Raw genomic sequence first — 16,952 nt, forward strand, 5'->3', positions numbered from 1 at the left:
CATAGGGCTCACTCATGCTGCATTTCAGAGTCCCTGCGATGGATTCCTGCTAGTCACACTGTGTCCATCAAGCTGATGGCCAGCATTTGGAAGTAAGAGAGTGCAAACCCCAGAGGAATGCCCTGGGTAAAGGCACAGCTCTACTGTGGACTGACCTTTTAGAAAATCAGACTTCATGAGACTCAACGCTACCTGGTTTTCAGCAACAGGAGTTAAAATTCCTGATCCGTGACCTTTGAATATTGTCCTAAATCTCTCAGCATCAGGGCACAGCTGGCCAGAGCTGGCGACTGCTGTCTGCTGTGCCTCAAGCAGGGAGCACTCCTCCAGCAGCAACAAATGAAAGCTTTCAACTTCTCTTTGTGCAAATGCTTGCTCCAGGAGCAGTGTTTTACAAGAGAAACAAACAAAGCAAAAAAATGTTTTGCAAATGAGGAATCACCCATCCTAGGTCCCCACAGGAACAGAACTGACATTCTCAGGGGGTGACCTTGTCAGCAGCATTCCCAGCAGCAGTATCCCATGGACCTGCTGGGAAGCAACCAAGGGACACCTCCCCATGAGTAGAAACGCCCAGAAACAGTCTCAGCAAACTGCAGTCCTTTTTTGTTTCTCCAGAGGCAGTTAAACCTCAGAAAACATCTGACTAATGAGAGCAAGGAGGACATTTTACTACTGAGAGTGAGGAAGACGATCATTCAAAAATTTAGAGATAATTAAAGCTTTTTGTGGAGACTGTGTGTTGAAGCCGACTGCTCAATGATTTAAAGCGAGGATCTGTTTGTCTGTTGTATCTTTCTTCCAGGCTCCTGTTGCTGTCAGCAAAGCAAAATTTGAATAGCATAAGCGCATTTCATAAATTCCAGCTTTCCATAAATTCCCCATCAGATCAAAAGAGAAACCCCTGTGCGGCAGCACAGAGATCTCCAGCCTTTGATTTGGAACAGATGAGGCACCCTACGTTCCTCCTCCAAGATTTAAAAACCCCCCAAAAAAACACGAAAAAGAAACACCACCAACAAAAACCCATTGGCACAGCACACAAAAAAGAGAGGCCAAGGAGTCGCATGAAATAATCTGAAACAAAGGAGGTAGAAATGCACAACCAGCATTAGGACAGATTGAAAGAAGCAGATGAGCTGCAATTAGCAGGACAAATTCACATCCAAGAGGATGCTCCGAATGCCAACCAGCGACTCTGTGGAGTGGTAAACTGAAAACAAGATAATTTATTTTTCTGATGGGAACTAATGGAGGCAAATTATAAATTATATTTTTGTAATACAGTTGGAGATATTTACCTCTATCCTTAATTTCCTAATTGGCTTTCCAAATTAAAGAAAGGAAAAGGAGAATGAACCAACTCCAGCAGGAAAGATTTTGTCCGATTTAGAAACTGCAAGACAGTCATTCTGTGGGCTTACTGAGTGGGCCATCAAGGAAAATAACGACACTACTAAAATAAAGCAGCACACTAAACACAAAAACCAGTCTTGTGAAAAAAAGCTGTGCTATGTTGTTGGTTTTTTTTTCCTGTACATCACAGAAAAGCTTTGGTACAGAAAGAAATTTGTCTGAGATTTGTATTTTTAAGGGCCTCAGACCCTGAACCTCTCTGAGGAGTGATTGGTCTCTACATTATGCTCAAAGCCATTGTTACGTTCACATATTTATGATACATTCACATGGTAAGTCACACTGATGTAGGTGAACTAAATCCTATGGAATTTTAACAGCCAGGTTTCAGTCATGGAAGGTGAAAATCACTGCTGCAAGAAGGCAAAAGGCCAAAGTTTGCTCTCTAAAAGAGCAACAAACTGACCATTTTTTTTTTCCTATACCTTGTTCTCGTGGTATTATCAAGTCTGGGACAAACTTAAATCTACTTCTAAGGCAAAGTTTGTAACCTTAGATGAGTCTTTCTACATTTTGTAAAAATTCTTCAAAGAGACCTAGCAAAAAAAAAGTAGGTTTTACAAATTCTCACTTTTGCTCAAAGGAGAAAAAGAAAGAATTGTCCTGGCAAAAGGACAGGAGGAAGAAACAAAGAGAAGTCAGAAGAGCTCAAAGAAAGAGAAGAGGAACATTGCTTATCTCTAAATCTGATGAAGAAAGAACAACCTTAGATATCATAATGACTGGCATTCAAAAAATAAGGCCATGGCTTAATTAGATACAAATGTAGTCACCTAGAAAATGTCACAAGGTTACCTGATTCTAATTGTGAACACGACAGTCTAAGCTGCTCAGAAAAACCTGTCATGAATAATTTCACAGGGCTTAGCAATCTGTGTACTTCTGTAATTTGCCCTTCTCTATTATGGCTGAATAACATCCTGCTAATTATTAATTGGATAATGATTTGTTTCTATCGCTAATTCAACAATATGTTCAGAAGCGCATTTTGAAAGCTCCCAGCTCTTGAGACCATAAATATTGGTCTTATCTCCACTTAACTGCTCTGGTTGGAAGGCAGGTTTCAACTGATGGAAATTGGAGACTGAAATCAGAAACATCCACGACCTCCAGAGAGGGACGCAGCACTGCCTTGCAGAGAATGGAAGGTGTCCAGCACTGAGTAGCAAGTGGGAATGGGTACAGGATCCAACTAAGGAAAGGTTTTGAGAGATCACTGCTTCGATCTGGTCAGAGTTCCCAAAGGCTTGGCATCTTACTGGACTTTTCCCCTACCATGGTGACATTGGAGTGCTTTTTATTATGGTGAAACCATTGTGATTGCCTTCATAACGTGAAATTCTCTGTTTTTGGGAAGCCAGTTTACACACCCTGAATATTACACAGGGGACTGGCTGGAGGTGAATAATTCACCCTTAAGGGAACTATTATGGGCATTCACGAGGTGGAAACATTTCACACCTATTTCCCAGTTTCAAACCTTGGGGTCTTAAGAGCACTCTTTATGTAGACCACAGTGTGTACAGGAGGACTTTGCTGTCCAGTACTGACCACCCTTGTAGCCTCTGACATGGATCCTGTGCCAGGGCCCATGTTGCAATCATTCCTGCTCGGATAAAAAGCTGAAGACAAGAAAGCCAACAATGATCCCCTTAAGCTATTACTCCCTAAGAAAAGCCTGACCATTAAAAATACCACATAAATATCACTGACAGGCATCAAGGTTATTCAGAGAAGCCCCACGCATAGACAAGCTTCTCTTTTAATCGTGATAAAAGCCTTGAGGTTTTCAAGAGAGCAAGACACTACAGTCAAATCCACCTTTGAAAGCTAAGCAGCTCCTTTTTGGCAGAAGAAAAGGTAACATCGTGGGGGTAAGGTATAGCATTCCTCCTTCATGGGCCACAGAGGCATAATCAATTGGTACAACAGCACATTGTTGAAACACAAACCACGGAAAGCTGCTTTATGAATCCGTGCAGCCAGCTGGAACAGCCATAAACAGCTGCGAGAGAAATTCACTCCAGAACTGAATCACTTCATCAGGATGTGTTTTTATTTTCCTTTTATCACATGCAGCTCAGACCACTGATCCTTATCCTGAAGACCCTCCACAGAGCAGCCTCTCCATTCCCTTGTACTCGGGAACAATAATGGTCCTTCTTGTACTTATTAATCTCCTGAGACTTTGTTTCTTCCTTCTCCCATTACAGAGCTCAACCCAGTCTTCCAACTCACTGTACTGCACTGTGTGGCATCCTAAGCTTTTTGGCTGGACGTCAGAGAGCATTAGTGTTCTGAGAGCAGCATGGGTAAAGAATCTGCTCCTAAGATAATGCTTTTGCCTGTAAATCAATTCAGAGTAATGATTTCAATGAACTGCAAATTATGGCAATGAGGAGAAAATACCCTGGTGGAGTGACATCTCCTGCTTGTTTCAGCTCTGTTACTGCTCTCCGTCTAAGGCATGTGTTTGATACAGATTACACATACAGACAAACTGCTTCTAGGACAGAAACACAGCCTAGAGTCCCAGCAAGCAGTGAAACTGGAATATATGCTGTATATTATTTGGAGCTCAAGACTGGTTCAAAATCACAAGGACGAGACCACTGACTGCTGAAGTCATGAGTAATGAGCAGCATAACAAGGACATCACAGACCCACGGCAATTATATAAGACAGTATCAGGAAAATCCCACACTGAAAAAACTCTAAGAATTACCAGATTTAGCAAAAAGGAAGTAAAGGTTTACAAGCAAGTAAAAACTGAAGTAGGAGATATCTTGAAGGAAACTGCTGATTGAAATGCAACTTCTGCCTCTAATTTCTAATCTAGCTTAGACTTTTATGGAATCACAGAATCACAGAATCACAGAATCACCCGGGTTGGAAGGGACCCCAAGGATCATGTAGTTCCAACCCCCCTGCCAAGCAGGGCCACCAAACATCCACATTCAGATCAGGTTGCCCAGGACCCCGTCCAACCTGGCCTTAAACACGTCCAAGGACGGGGCATCCACAACCTCCCTGGGCAGCCCGTTCCAGGGCCTAACCACTCTCCTAGTAAAGAACTTCCCCCTAACATCCAACCTAAATCTTCCCTCCTTCAACTTAAAACCATTTCCCCTAGTCCTGCTGTTGTCAGCCCTTTATTATGGAATTAATACAAACAGTAGAAACCCATTTATATTCCACTAGCGTTCCACTAGTGTAGTCAACTCCAGCCCTCTTCTATTTCACTTCAAATGTAGAAATGTCATCAGACTCCTAGATGGCAGAAAACCTTGGTCCCAGGAAGGATAAGAAGTTAGAAGAACTGCATTACAGCAACCTCAGGAAAGCTGTCCTAATCCAGCAGGCACACAGTTACATTCATGTGACAGGCTCCAAAAGCTGTTGAGTGGATCGCCGCACCCAGCGTCAGGTCATCATTTACATACGTTGTGCACTTGGTTTTTTCAATCCCCTTACCTGAGCTGCTACAGTGAGATGGTTCCACCAGTCTGCCAGCCTTATCGTAACAGGCAATGGCTCGCAGCCGCACGCCCTCTCCACACTCCTTGGTGCCTCCGTGGGATTGCACTCCTGCCTGCAGCTCTAACTTCCCTCCTCCGATAATGCAGTCTGACCAGTTTCCATGGGGTTGGGAGGTAAACACCTCACAGGGGCACAGCTCTGTTTCAACCTGAGGATAAACTTCTGTGTTCTGGCATTTGTCTCGCTTTCTGCTTCTCCCTGTTCCAACCAGAGAAATCTGTTCGTTAGCTTAACATCTGCTACTTTTGATAACGACATGTCATATTATTTATACTTGCAGGAATTCAACACATTAGAACCAAGACAATCTGAATGTTAATATCCAGGAACATTTCCTAGGCATCTATTTGCTGCTGCCAGTGCTTTGGAGTGCAAGGACCATGTATTTATCTCCAGGGGCAACAAGAGAACTCAGAAATACTGTTTTGATGGATAGGGCAAGGAGCAAAAATGCAAAGCCTTGTTGTACTAACAGTCTGCTCAAAAAACGTTTTGTAATTTAATATAATATCACTTTTCTCTAATTATCTGATGCAAATAAATTGATTGTTTTGTCTCTATTTGCTTGCAATCAATGGTTGCCAGGACAACCTAAAAAGGATTCCACATTAGCCACAACTTCTTCTTTGATGCTACTTTACAAATTAGTTAAAGATGCACTCTGCACACAAACTGTACTTTGAAGAAAACAGAAAAGATAATCCTCAGTAAATTATCAGGGCTGGAAAGCATTTCAATGGTTACAATTGGTTTAATCTTTTCTTTTGCTCTGTTCCTTCAACAGGCTTTAAAAGAAGGCTATTTACAGATCTTTCTCCTTCAGCAACTTTAGGAAAGCAGAAGCATTTAAATGAACCTGCAGAGAAGCTCTTTGCAAGTGCACTCTGCAGACCCTTCTCCTGGAGGACTTCTAGACATGAGAAGAGGTCCCTGGAAGGAGATAATCCAAAGGAGAGAATCCATGCTCCCTGAATCCCTACAATTGCTCAAGCAGAAAAAAGGTCTGTGCACAGCCTCTGGAAGGTAAAATCAATGCCTTTCTTGGCATGGGTTAGGCAGTGTGAAGTGGAGTAATCTTTACGCTGTCTGAGCTCAGGAATGTCTTTGTATTTGGCATCCAAGCAGAAGGGGAGATTCATCTTCACTAACAACTGCATCTGTATCACATCCTCAAACACCCCTTGGGGATCCTGTACACTCTAAAAATACTTCTACAAAAAGTTTTTAAAGCTTTGATCTGAAAAGAAATGTTTTCTCTTTGCAATTGCAGACAAGTACGATACTAAAAACAAACAATAAGCTGTATACCCAACAGTCCCCTTGCTAGTCCAGCAGTCATTTCAACAGGAGCACGAGTTGGCCTTGGCAAAACCTGTTTGTGTACAAACACGTATCTCTGCAAAGTGAAGAGCCCTTCAGACTCATGTCCTTCAAGCCCAGCTCTCTAAAAAGTGTACATCCAGAGTCCTCCGGAAGGCGAAGTTTGCAAGCACAAAAGGAAAATAAGCTCGAAGAAATACAAAAGTGCCAGCATTATTTTTTTCAGCTGGCAGCACAGCGGCAGGCATGCCCTAAAGGAGAGCTGGGAATGCAAACAGAACCATGCATGCATGTGGCTGTGTGTGCCTGGACCTGTGCCCATCTCCCTGAGTGCCCACACAGCAGCTGGGCATCTACAAATCCAGCTACCATAGAGGATTTTGGAGAAACTTTGAATTATTCTTATTATCCTCCCTAACACTCATGAACCAGGTAAGAGGTACAACTCCCCATGCTTCAAGGAGAGTCTTAAAAGGCTTTAAATAGATTGGGAACTCTCTACTGGCAAAGGAATTTGGGCTCTGCCATGAATGCATGGTTCCTAGTTTTTGGCAGGACTATATGAAGCACATCAGATATAGGTAAGGATGCTAATAACCTCACTCAGCCACAACAGAGCTTGTCTTGCCATCCCTTTTGTAGGAATCTTCTAATGAAGGTGCTATTAAAGCCCTATTGTAGCATCCAATCCATTCTCTTCACAAAGAAGTCATTTTAGAATCAGCAGCAGTGATATTTCTATGATCATCACAGAGTGCTACAAAAATGCTGATTAAAAATACCATTCCCAAAACATTTTCAAGGACACAAACCCTTCAATTAAGTAGCATTTTCTCTTCATAAACTGAGCTTCTGAACACCAACAAATATTATATTCATTCAATATTACATTCAATATTACCAGGTAGCACGTACTATGCATAAAAACTAAATGACATTAAGAGAATATATTTCTACATAAAATGTAATGTATCTATAATATACTGAATATTTGACTATTTATTAACTGAAGACTGGCTTAAAAGCTGCAATTTCATTATAATGACTTTGAATTTTGATATGTTTTTAGTAAGTTTCTTAATTAATGACTAATTTTCTGTGTAGAGTCTATGATTACTTACAAAGTAAAATGGATAATACTGAAAACTGAGGGGGAGGCAGGCAAATACTTAGCAAACAATTAGCAGATTCCCACTGAATGACATTCTTAATAAACTCTTATAATTAACTCTGAGCATTCATTTGAGCATAGACATATGTTGAGCAAGGAGATGCAACTCATACATTCTTGCAAAAAAGGTGAAATACAAGTGGAGCACATCAATGCTGTGATGTATTCCCCAAACAGCCCTTTTCTTGGATCTTTGGACTGAGCTCATAGTGATGAGATTTTGAACTCTGGCTATGTGATGAAGCCAGTACCAGTTATTATCAAGTTTTATGTAAAGAAAGGAGAGCCCTAATCCAACAAATCTCTTTGGAACTGCAGCTTCCTAAGAGTGATTTCTGATTTGGCCTTTCCCTTGATGGAATCTGTGGCTTTGTGCTGCCCAGTCCCACCCAAGGACACCTGCTGCCCTTCACCACTGGCTTCTCAGGGTGCCCTGTCAGGCAGTGGGCTGAGGTCCACTTGCATGACCAGATCTACGTCTGATGCAGAACAGAATGACAAAGAATGAATGTAGGTAGGGCCATGCTGCTTTGCATTTTGCAGGCATGTTCATAATGACAATTCAGATTTAAAGCCACCTGCAAGTAAACATTCAACATTTTCTTATGTTATCATATTTTCCATAAGATCACACAGATATTAATCTGATAGAGATGGAGGATTGCTACTATTTTAAACATACAGGTATCAATATGGGTAAGATTTTAGAATATGCTCTTTGACAGAAACAACAGAGCATTTTATAATAACGATTTTTATGTAGAAGCAAAATCTTTACAGCGAACCATACTCACCGTAAATGCCATTATGTCTACATACTGTGATTGCTACTTACTAAAAACTTGGATCATTTCAGCAGTAACAAACAGAATAACAAAATAATCATGGTACAAGTGCTTCCAGAAGAAAGAAACAGTGGTAGCCACCCCATTTTGCTGCCATTCTGTTCCCAGGCATTATCGCAGCAGATACTCTCACGACTACGTTACTTTTCCACTTCACAGTAGAATTCTTTGAAGCTTCACTTCCAGTAGTGGAGCTCACCTCCAGAAAAGGAGCCATGTGCACCACAGCTCTCAGACACAAAACAGCAATGTGACAAGTTATGAATGTTCAGGGTAACAACAGCAAATTTACTGTAAAGCTGGAAACAGTATAATCCATTTTGACTTGATTTACTATGTGGGGGGGAGACAAATCCTAACAAAGCAAGTTGCTCTCAACTATTAACATCCTAGAGTTACAAAGCTTTTCAGTTTGGTCAGCATTCAAATAACATAATCACATATCACAACAGCAAGAATGTTCCATTAAATGGTTTGAACCAGAGGTTTTTGGTGTTTTTTTTTAATGAATATATATAAAAGATCAAACAAAACTGTTTGAACGATACTGTTCTTTCTTCACCCATGGTATTAATTTGCACTGTTGAACTACTGGATAGTGCTATGAACAAAACTCCCAGTTTTAAGTTTTATTCTGATTTCAACAGTCTAAAACTGAAAAACATATTCTTTTTCTTCATGTTTCATGATTAATTGGTCAAATAAACTTGCACAAGGCGTAGTCACTATTTGGTTTATGTGCAAAAACAGGTTCTCACCACTGAGGTTTTTTTGCAATATTCCCATCCCAAAAAGCACGTGCATAAAGAAGGCAATGATCAGAATCAGACTAAAAATCAATTACGAATTGCCTATTCTCTTTGGGATTTTCTGAAACTCCAACATTAGTTCACCAGCATCTAAGATACATCACTCAAGAATATCATAATTAGACAAGTATTAGAAAAGATTTTACCGGTGAGTGATCGTCTCCTAGTTTTTGTTGATTCACAGTCAAACGAGCACGCTGTAAATTTAGACCAAGGGGTAAATGTGCAGTCATCTTTGCAGGGAACGAGACAGTCTTGCACAAGAGGTGGCATAGGTTCAGCCCATTTCATGCATTCAGAGACATCAGCGGATTCGTCGTTCTCTGTCAGGCATGTAACAGCTGGAAAGTAAAGGGACAGAAAACTTTACACTGTTCTGTGTGTTGTATTACACTGTATTTCGCCTCTGCTTGTGCTCCGTGCAAGATTCACTCCTCTGGCTTAATAGCATAAAGCTGATTTATTTTTAGGTCATTATTCATGCATCACTCAAACATGTTCTAAGAGCTTTGCAAAACCATAAAGACACATTCTTATTCAAGCAGTCTGTTGCCTTAATGATGATATAAATTCAATATTCTCAAAGAGGCAGTCATTGTAAGCATTGGTGCAACAGTTTAACTAATAATACATTGTAATACCAAATAAGAAAAGATATAATACTGCAGCTTTGAGCCATAAAGCACGTTTGGTCGAGGTCAGGATTCCCAAGCTGCAATGCACACGCCCCCCATGGAACTGAAACTGCTTTGAAGTGTGAAAAAATAAAACAAGTAAAACAAAGCTTCCTTTTCCACAATTGTCATCCTCTCTGTATCTTGGATAAAGAGAACAAGTGTCTGAGCAGCAGATGCTGCTTACGAAGCTCAGGGCTTCTTGCAGCAAGATACATTCACCCTCCAGACTGTGTGCCCTAAACAGTGTGCCTCCTCTTGGGCTCCCTCCCTCTGGCCACATAAGATTTTCTATCTCTTCCAAATAGATGCAGATGTTTAGGAGAAAAAGCAAGACCTATGCCTTCCCTTCCTTGGCAATCCTGTGACGGGATACGGAATGCAACCTGCTTTTATGGCGCATGACCACTTGCTATAAGAGCACCACCGAATGGATGCATCAATATGAAAACCAACCAAACCCAAAAAGCAATTACTATATAGGCATCAGGTGAAGACAGTGTCCCTCAGCCTCTAGCACGGACAGAGGGAGAACTCCTCCACACTTACACAGCTTTAACTCTGCACACAGCATAAATTACATTTACCTGTAAGACTGGACCATGGCAACTGGAAATAGCAGGTACAATGCTGGGGTGAGGCTGAGTACCTGAACTTCAACTTAGATGCCATTACAGCCAGTCAAGAGTCAAAGGGGGTTTGCAAAGAGCACAGCCCAGGACTGACATGCACTGATTTTCCCCAGATTCCATTTTATGCCGAATTCCCTTTTCTTTCAACACCTCACACTTTTTTTGAAGCTAGCCTATAACAATTTATTAAGGTGGGTAATGGCACTGAATAGCCATAGCAGGGGACAAATGTATTAATGTAAAAATCTGAGTCACAGGAAGCCTACAATAGAACTTTCTAAAGTTTCAGTGAATTAATAATAAGTAATTATAATAAACAAAAATAGCCTGCACATCATGGAGCCTTTCATTTCATTAATAATAATTAATTCTCAGAAAATCTCCAAGATTATAGGCTATTTATATCCTACACTGTAGGTTAACCAAGGCAAAGAAAGGTCATGACTTGATTAAAGTAATGAAGTCAGGGACAGAGTTAGGAATTAAATTTGGCCTCAAGAGTTTAGTCATGCCAGGCTCTCTGACTTCAGGCAAGTCCACACGTTGCACTATAGAGCTACAGAAGATGAAATGATTTAATCCAGATATTATTATTTAACTTCAACAACCTATGTTATTACTTCATGAAGATTACTAAATAATTCAGATTTTTGAGGCTGAATATACTTTTTCTTGTTGCTGGCACTTCGTGCAACTAGGAGTGCATTAAGAAAAAAGGAAAAATAACTCATTGTTTTCTTACAATTTAAAGATTTAGCAAGGTGTGTAACTCTGCAATGAATTCACACAGATTCTGTTTTTAACTGTGGTGCTGCATGGGAGTAAGGGGTAAGTCAGCAACCAGCTAGAAATAAAAAGTAATTTATTAAAATATAATTAGATTTCTGAGGAAAAAAAAATCAGCATTTTAAAGAGCATGCAAAAGGCAAGCAATTGTGAAAAATCTCTTTAGACTCGAGTGACAGTAAATCAGCATATTAACAACCAACTCTAAACTGCTGATCCTAGCTTCAATCCTTTTGACCTTTGCCATCTCTCCACACTGGAAGGCAGCAATTCGGAGACGTTCTCTTTCTCAATTACAAAAGCAGAAAGACAGAGGTCGCAGCACTGTATGGGAAAGCGGTGTAATTGCCCTCTTCAGAAAGGTTAAAGAAGTAATAGACTCTCCTGCCCGAGGTCTCTGTAGCCTCATTACCTTCAGCAAGGACACTAAAGATTCAGCAACACAAAATCATGAAGTGTATGCAACACTCCTCAGCATTGCAGCAGCTACAAGTGAGCAATATCCTGTGCTGCAGGCCCTGTCCAGCAATATTTGCAATTCCATAATAAACTATCCTGTTGCAATGTTTACTACCATCTGACATAAGACTACAATTCATTCTCGACATTTGTTAATGGCAACACAAGCAATGGAACTTTTAAATACCAGTGTTGAAGCAGACACTTCATGCTGCAATGAGTTATTATCTAATGGCCCAATCTGCACAAATACCCTTAATTTTAAGCATACACATAATTCACTGAGTTTGCTCAGGCTATTTAGATGCAAAAAGTAATGCATGTGTAAGGTCAGAGCAAATATTTGATGGAGATTATGGAGCATAAAGAAATTAGCATCAATAGTAAACATAGGTAGAGGAAAGAAAACAACCAATTTGAATTGTGCTGTAACACTTGCATGCAGTAGTAATTTTGAAGCAATATAATAGAGATATTAGCAACCACATTTGAGGGGAATTACATCACACGTAACAAAAACTTGTCAGAAAAATTTAAAAAGAAAATGTAGGCTTTAAAGAGACCCTGAAGATTCTCAGAGATCAATGAAGGTAATCACGTTTTTGACACAAGAAGCAGCAATGAAAAAAGCATGGAGACAAGAAGGAGTTGAAAAGCAGAAACTGTAATGTTTTGTCTGAGAAGTGACATCTTGAAACGTACCATGGAGAATCATGAGCGAGGAGGAGAGGAATGAGGCTGATATTACCGACAACAACAATGTGAAACAAAAGCAAGTGGGAAATGAAGGCAGGGAGATTTCACTGCTAGAGCAAGACATTTAAATTCGTGCAGAGACAGCAAAGATTTAAAAGACTGAGGAAAGGTGAAGCAACTTGGTCAGAATGGCATCAAAGACTTCCTGGGGAGGACAGAGGAAGAACATGGGGATTTTAGGAATAGCAGAGGAGGAGGAGCTCCTGTGATGTGATTAGGGACAGGCAGGTGACTGTGAATTCAGAATTACTTTTCCATTTTAATAATTTTTATAAGTGCATATCCTGGTAACTCCATCAGGCCACTTCTGACAGAACAAAAAGCCTTCAGGATCACCAAGGAGAAAAGGCAGCAGCTGAAAAGCAAGGAATCCAAAAAGCTATTTCTGAAGCCCAAAATACTACTTAAGGACCAAATGTTCAGCCAGCTTTCCACTTTCCTGGAGTCTTGCACTCGCCAGTACCAAGAGGGAATGCTACACTGGAGGGCACACAGCAGCACATACTGGGTGGCTAATGGGCTGGCTGGCTAGGGTATTTTTTGTATGTGCACAAAACAAAATCCCAGCATGAACATCTGTGTCCTCACACAGCATGGACCCACGTTTCCTCAGACGGGCTTAAGCAGGATGATGCACTTCAGGCATGTTAGGGAATCCATTTCCACTCAGTCTGCAAACATCTTCAACGATGATGCCAATGCATGACTTCTCTGATTTGGTCTGAATTATCTCCAACATTCAAAGTTGAAAATGCCTGATCTATATGGCATGTCAGTCTGAAGAAACAGTAGGATTTCTACTATGTGCACATGCTATGTCTGAGAGAAGCAGCACAAACTGCTAAAATAAATTAAACAATAAAACAAATGCCTAGTAGGGCATTTTAACATTTCAGAAGTAAAAGATAGGAAGCAGCGTTACTGCTGGATCCATACTGGTGGTTTCTACAGGAAATATTCACCTCCTATTTTCCTGCTGCAAGCTTATTCCTCAGTTAAGTCAGCTCTTTGAAGACAAAAATATTTTCAAGTACAGGCACTTCTGGAAACAGAATGAGACAAATTTCTTTTTAAAGAACCTTCAGAAAAGTTAATAAAATTACTCATCCTCAGTGGTTTCAAACTACCGATTGGGTTGGCTCATGTATGTTCTCTTTATGTAAGATACTTCTTCATAATCTTCAGGTCTGTCACAATGGTTTTAAACAAACTCATACCACAAAGGAATTTCTGCTCTGTCAACATCTCAATTCTTTTTTCAAGTGGGATACCACCGAAGGGCAAATACAGCCCATTTTCAGCTCTATGCTTTGAGAAAACAATAATCACATAGTAACTGTAAGTCCCTCCTAGACACAATGTGTGATTGCCACCTCGCTGCAGCGTTTAAAATGGGCACAAACATGAATTGAAACAGCTACTAACAGGACACTGCCTGTTAAAGGGTTTTGAATCTTGGTTTCCATGAAGAGAAATGCAAGATTTCCCTTTGAAGTCCTGCTATTTCTTATTAGTGCCTGTAAACACCACCAAACTGGAATTAAACACTTAGGGCCATGCTCCAAGGTGACAATTTAATGCAGCTCTGTTGATATAAATATCAAACAATAGCTGGCACAAAAACAAGATCATGAATTAAACAAAAGGTAACCAGGTTCCAAATGCTAAGAGAAAACATATTTTTATAAAGAAGTGACCAGAGAGGTAGGGCCAGAAGAGAGGAAACCATGCCCAGCTGCATTGCCTGTAGGCTGCGTAGTGCAGAGACAGCACAGGCTTGTTCCCAGGACAGAACTGGAGCTGTTTAGTGAACATTTAAGATGCCAGCAAATCTAAGTGATTAATATGAGCAATGAAAATAGCAGCAGATGCGACTGCTTTGCTTCAAGGCATGAGTCAGCTGCTACCTGAATGGTGTTGGGAGGAAGTTCCCCCTTCCATCAGTACAGGGTCCTGCAGGAACACAGAACTAGGATTGCTAACAAGATATTCAGTATGACAGTCTCTGTATTTACACCGGCAAGAGTGCACTTGTGTGCCATCATCTTAGCATAAGGCATAAGGAAGCATATGGAAGCTATATACTTTAACTACATTTATGTTAAATTAAAAGTAAATAGCAGACTAATCTATAAACTTGAACACTGTGAAATCAAATGTTAGCATGCTGACAAATTGCAGAGATGCCAACTACATCTTTAGAGGACTTTATGTCATTATCAAAGAAGCCTGTGAGCATCCAATCAGGGGAACTCATGTCCTCTCCCTGTGCTCATGCCTGACTTACAGCTCCAGAGACGGTCCTAACAAAAGAGAGCATTGGGACAGAAATATTAAAGGCACAACATTGCAAGAACACGAATATGGTTCCTCTTAGGTAAAAATCCAATTACGGATACTCTTGGTAATCATATTAATTTACCAAAGTTATAATCACTTCTCCTTTAAAAATGCATTTCAACAGTTTCCAAAGAGTGAAAACTGAAGAGTGAGAATACCAACTACCAGGCACTACAACTATATTGTATCACGGCATTTCTATTTGGAATCTCTAAATTGGTGGTGACAAAACTCTGGAATTACATATCATTAGAATATCTGAAAACAATAACTGATAATTCCAGCAAGGTACAGTCAGGTCAAACACCAAAAGCAAAGCTCTGCAGCAGTGTAATTCAGATGGCTGGACTTAATACATGAAGATGTCTGATGAGGCTAGACAAGAGAGGCCTAGCCCCAAGGGGAGCAGAGACAATTGTGCAATAAGCTTCTCTGGCTTCAAATTCTAAGATCTGTGAAAAAATCAAAGACAGCATGTAAAGTCAAAGGAACTACTTCAATGAGGCTGTTTACCTCTTCATTGTTCAGAAAAATTTTCATTATCCCTCAACATAGCAGCAACTCAGTAACTAGTTCACTTACTTCTTACATATACCATAAGTGAAAAAGAAGTTTAGAGATAATACTTAAAAACAAGAAACACTTTAAGGATTCAGACTTACTGGTTCTAACCATCATCTCATAAACCATTATGATCTCATTTGTTTTCTGTATTGATACTCCTTCGCAATTACAATCAGTTTTTCTAAAATCCCAGGTGGAACATTTATGTACATTTATGTGCAGCAAACCCACAATAGCAATCCCTAATTATAGGAGACCACAGGTAGTGCTGTACACATAACAGAAGAGAGAATACAAGGCTCTGCTGCAACTCAGATTGAAGACTAGGGCCCTGACTCTGTACTAACATAAGTTTTTTGCCAAACTTCAACACCACAACACTCCTCGGATTCAGCAGCACTCCCTGAAATGAGGCAAAGCATGGACTTACAGAAGGAAACCACAATATAATACTTTTTTAAAGTAAGTAAAAAAAAAAAAAAAAGAACAAACGATGCTGGGAAGGACATCACAGAGAAAAATCTAGAACAACCAGGGCAGGGTTGGAAAAACTAGTTATTCAGCAGAGAAACTGGCTCTGAGACCACCAGCTTCCCATTTTGTAATTATTAATGATATTGACAGTGGTGCTTAAAGGGCTAACAAATGCCACCAAATACACAGAGCTCTGAGTAAACATAGACCCCAACCAATGTGCACTATAAACAAACGAGAGGCCTGAGATGAGGCTGGGAAGCAATAAAGATGTAAATAGCAATTGCAAAGATAAAGATAAGCAACTGAAAAGATTTGCATAAACAGGGAGTGAGGGAAGAATTGGGAACAAAAGTCTCTAATGGAGCAATGTTAATGTGTAGAAGAGACTGTAACAATAAAAGGGAAGAGTTGGGCTAAAAGAGGAGAAGGAAAAAAAGCATACATAACTGAAGATTCTCCTCAAGTTTAAGATTGCAGCCATTCTTTGGCTGCTTTCTCTCTGCAGCCTTCGCACAAGAAGACATGTATGTTATCAGGAGACAGGTTAGTGCAGGACAGGAGCCACAGAAGAAGGGGGCAGCGCATCTATTTGCAGCTTCCTAGGGCTCAGCCTGAAGGGAGCCTCATCTGAAAGTGATTAAATATATTTGAGGCTGCACATCACAACCAGCGAAACCAATGCAGGCTGATTTCTGCAATTTAATGCCCAAAACAGGACTCACTTGTGTTCCATTTTAAGTAACTTCCCAGAGTATGTTTTTCCTTCAGTATTTATGGATGAGGTTATTGATCATTTGGTAGGGAATATATGATTTGAAACACAGAGAATTGAGCTGTACATGTCAATTGTACTAAGGTATGAGACTTGATGTTTTAATTCTTTCCCTTTGAGCTAAGACTGCTCGCTGTTAAAGGAGAAATGGGAGAGAAATGCATTGCAATAAGGCCCATCCTTCCTCCCACCCACACATTGGATGTGGAACAGGAGATTGATACATTAATGCCTGGCATCATTTTCATTTTAATACAAGTGTTTTCTTATTGTAGTGGTTCACACTGTCTGGCTGGGAAGACAAAATAGTATGATTTTTAATGTTTCAAATTTACTTCGGCCAGTGAATAACTACAATCTAAATGCTTCTATATTATGCAATCAGTCTAAG

General features: G+C 40.3%; 1 protein-coding gene across 18 annotated transcripts in view; it reads right to left on the reverse strand.

Annotated features, from left to right (window-relative positions):
* THSD7B (thrombospondin type 1 domain containing 7B) overlaps positions 1-16,952 on the reverse strand; it is a 292,293-nt gene that overhangs the window by 84,517 nt on the left and 190,824 nt on the right. For all 18 annotated transcript variants that reach the window (XM_048953272.1, XM_048953264.1, XM_048953266.1 and 15 more), the window contains 2 exons: positions 9,248-9,442; positions 4,891-5,154 (listed from right to left, as the gene is read on the reverse strand). In XM_048953272.1, coding sequence (XP_048809229.1) covers positions 4,891-5,154; positions 9,248-9,442 — 459 coding nt within the window. The remainder of the gene's footprint in view (positions 1-4,890; positions 5,155-9,247; positions 9,443-16,952) is intronic.

Source organism: Lagopus muta, chromosome 8 (assembly GCF_023343835.1).
Source record: "Lagopus muta isolate bLagMut1 chromosome 8, bLagMut1 primary, whole genome shotgun sequence".
In the NCBI taxonomy this organism is placed as follows: Eukaryota; Metazoa; Chordata; class Aves; order Galliformes; family Phasianidae; genus Lagopus; species Lagopus muta.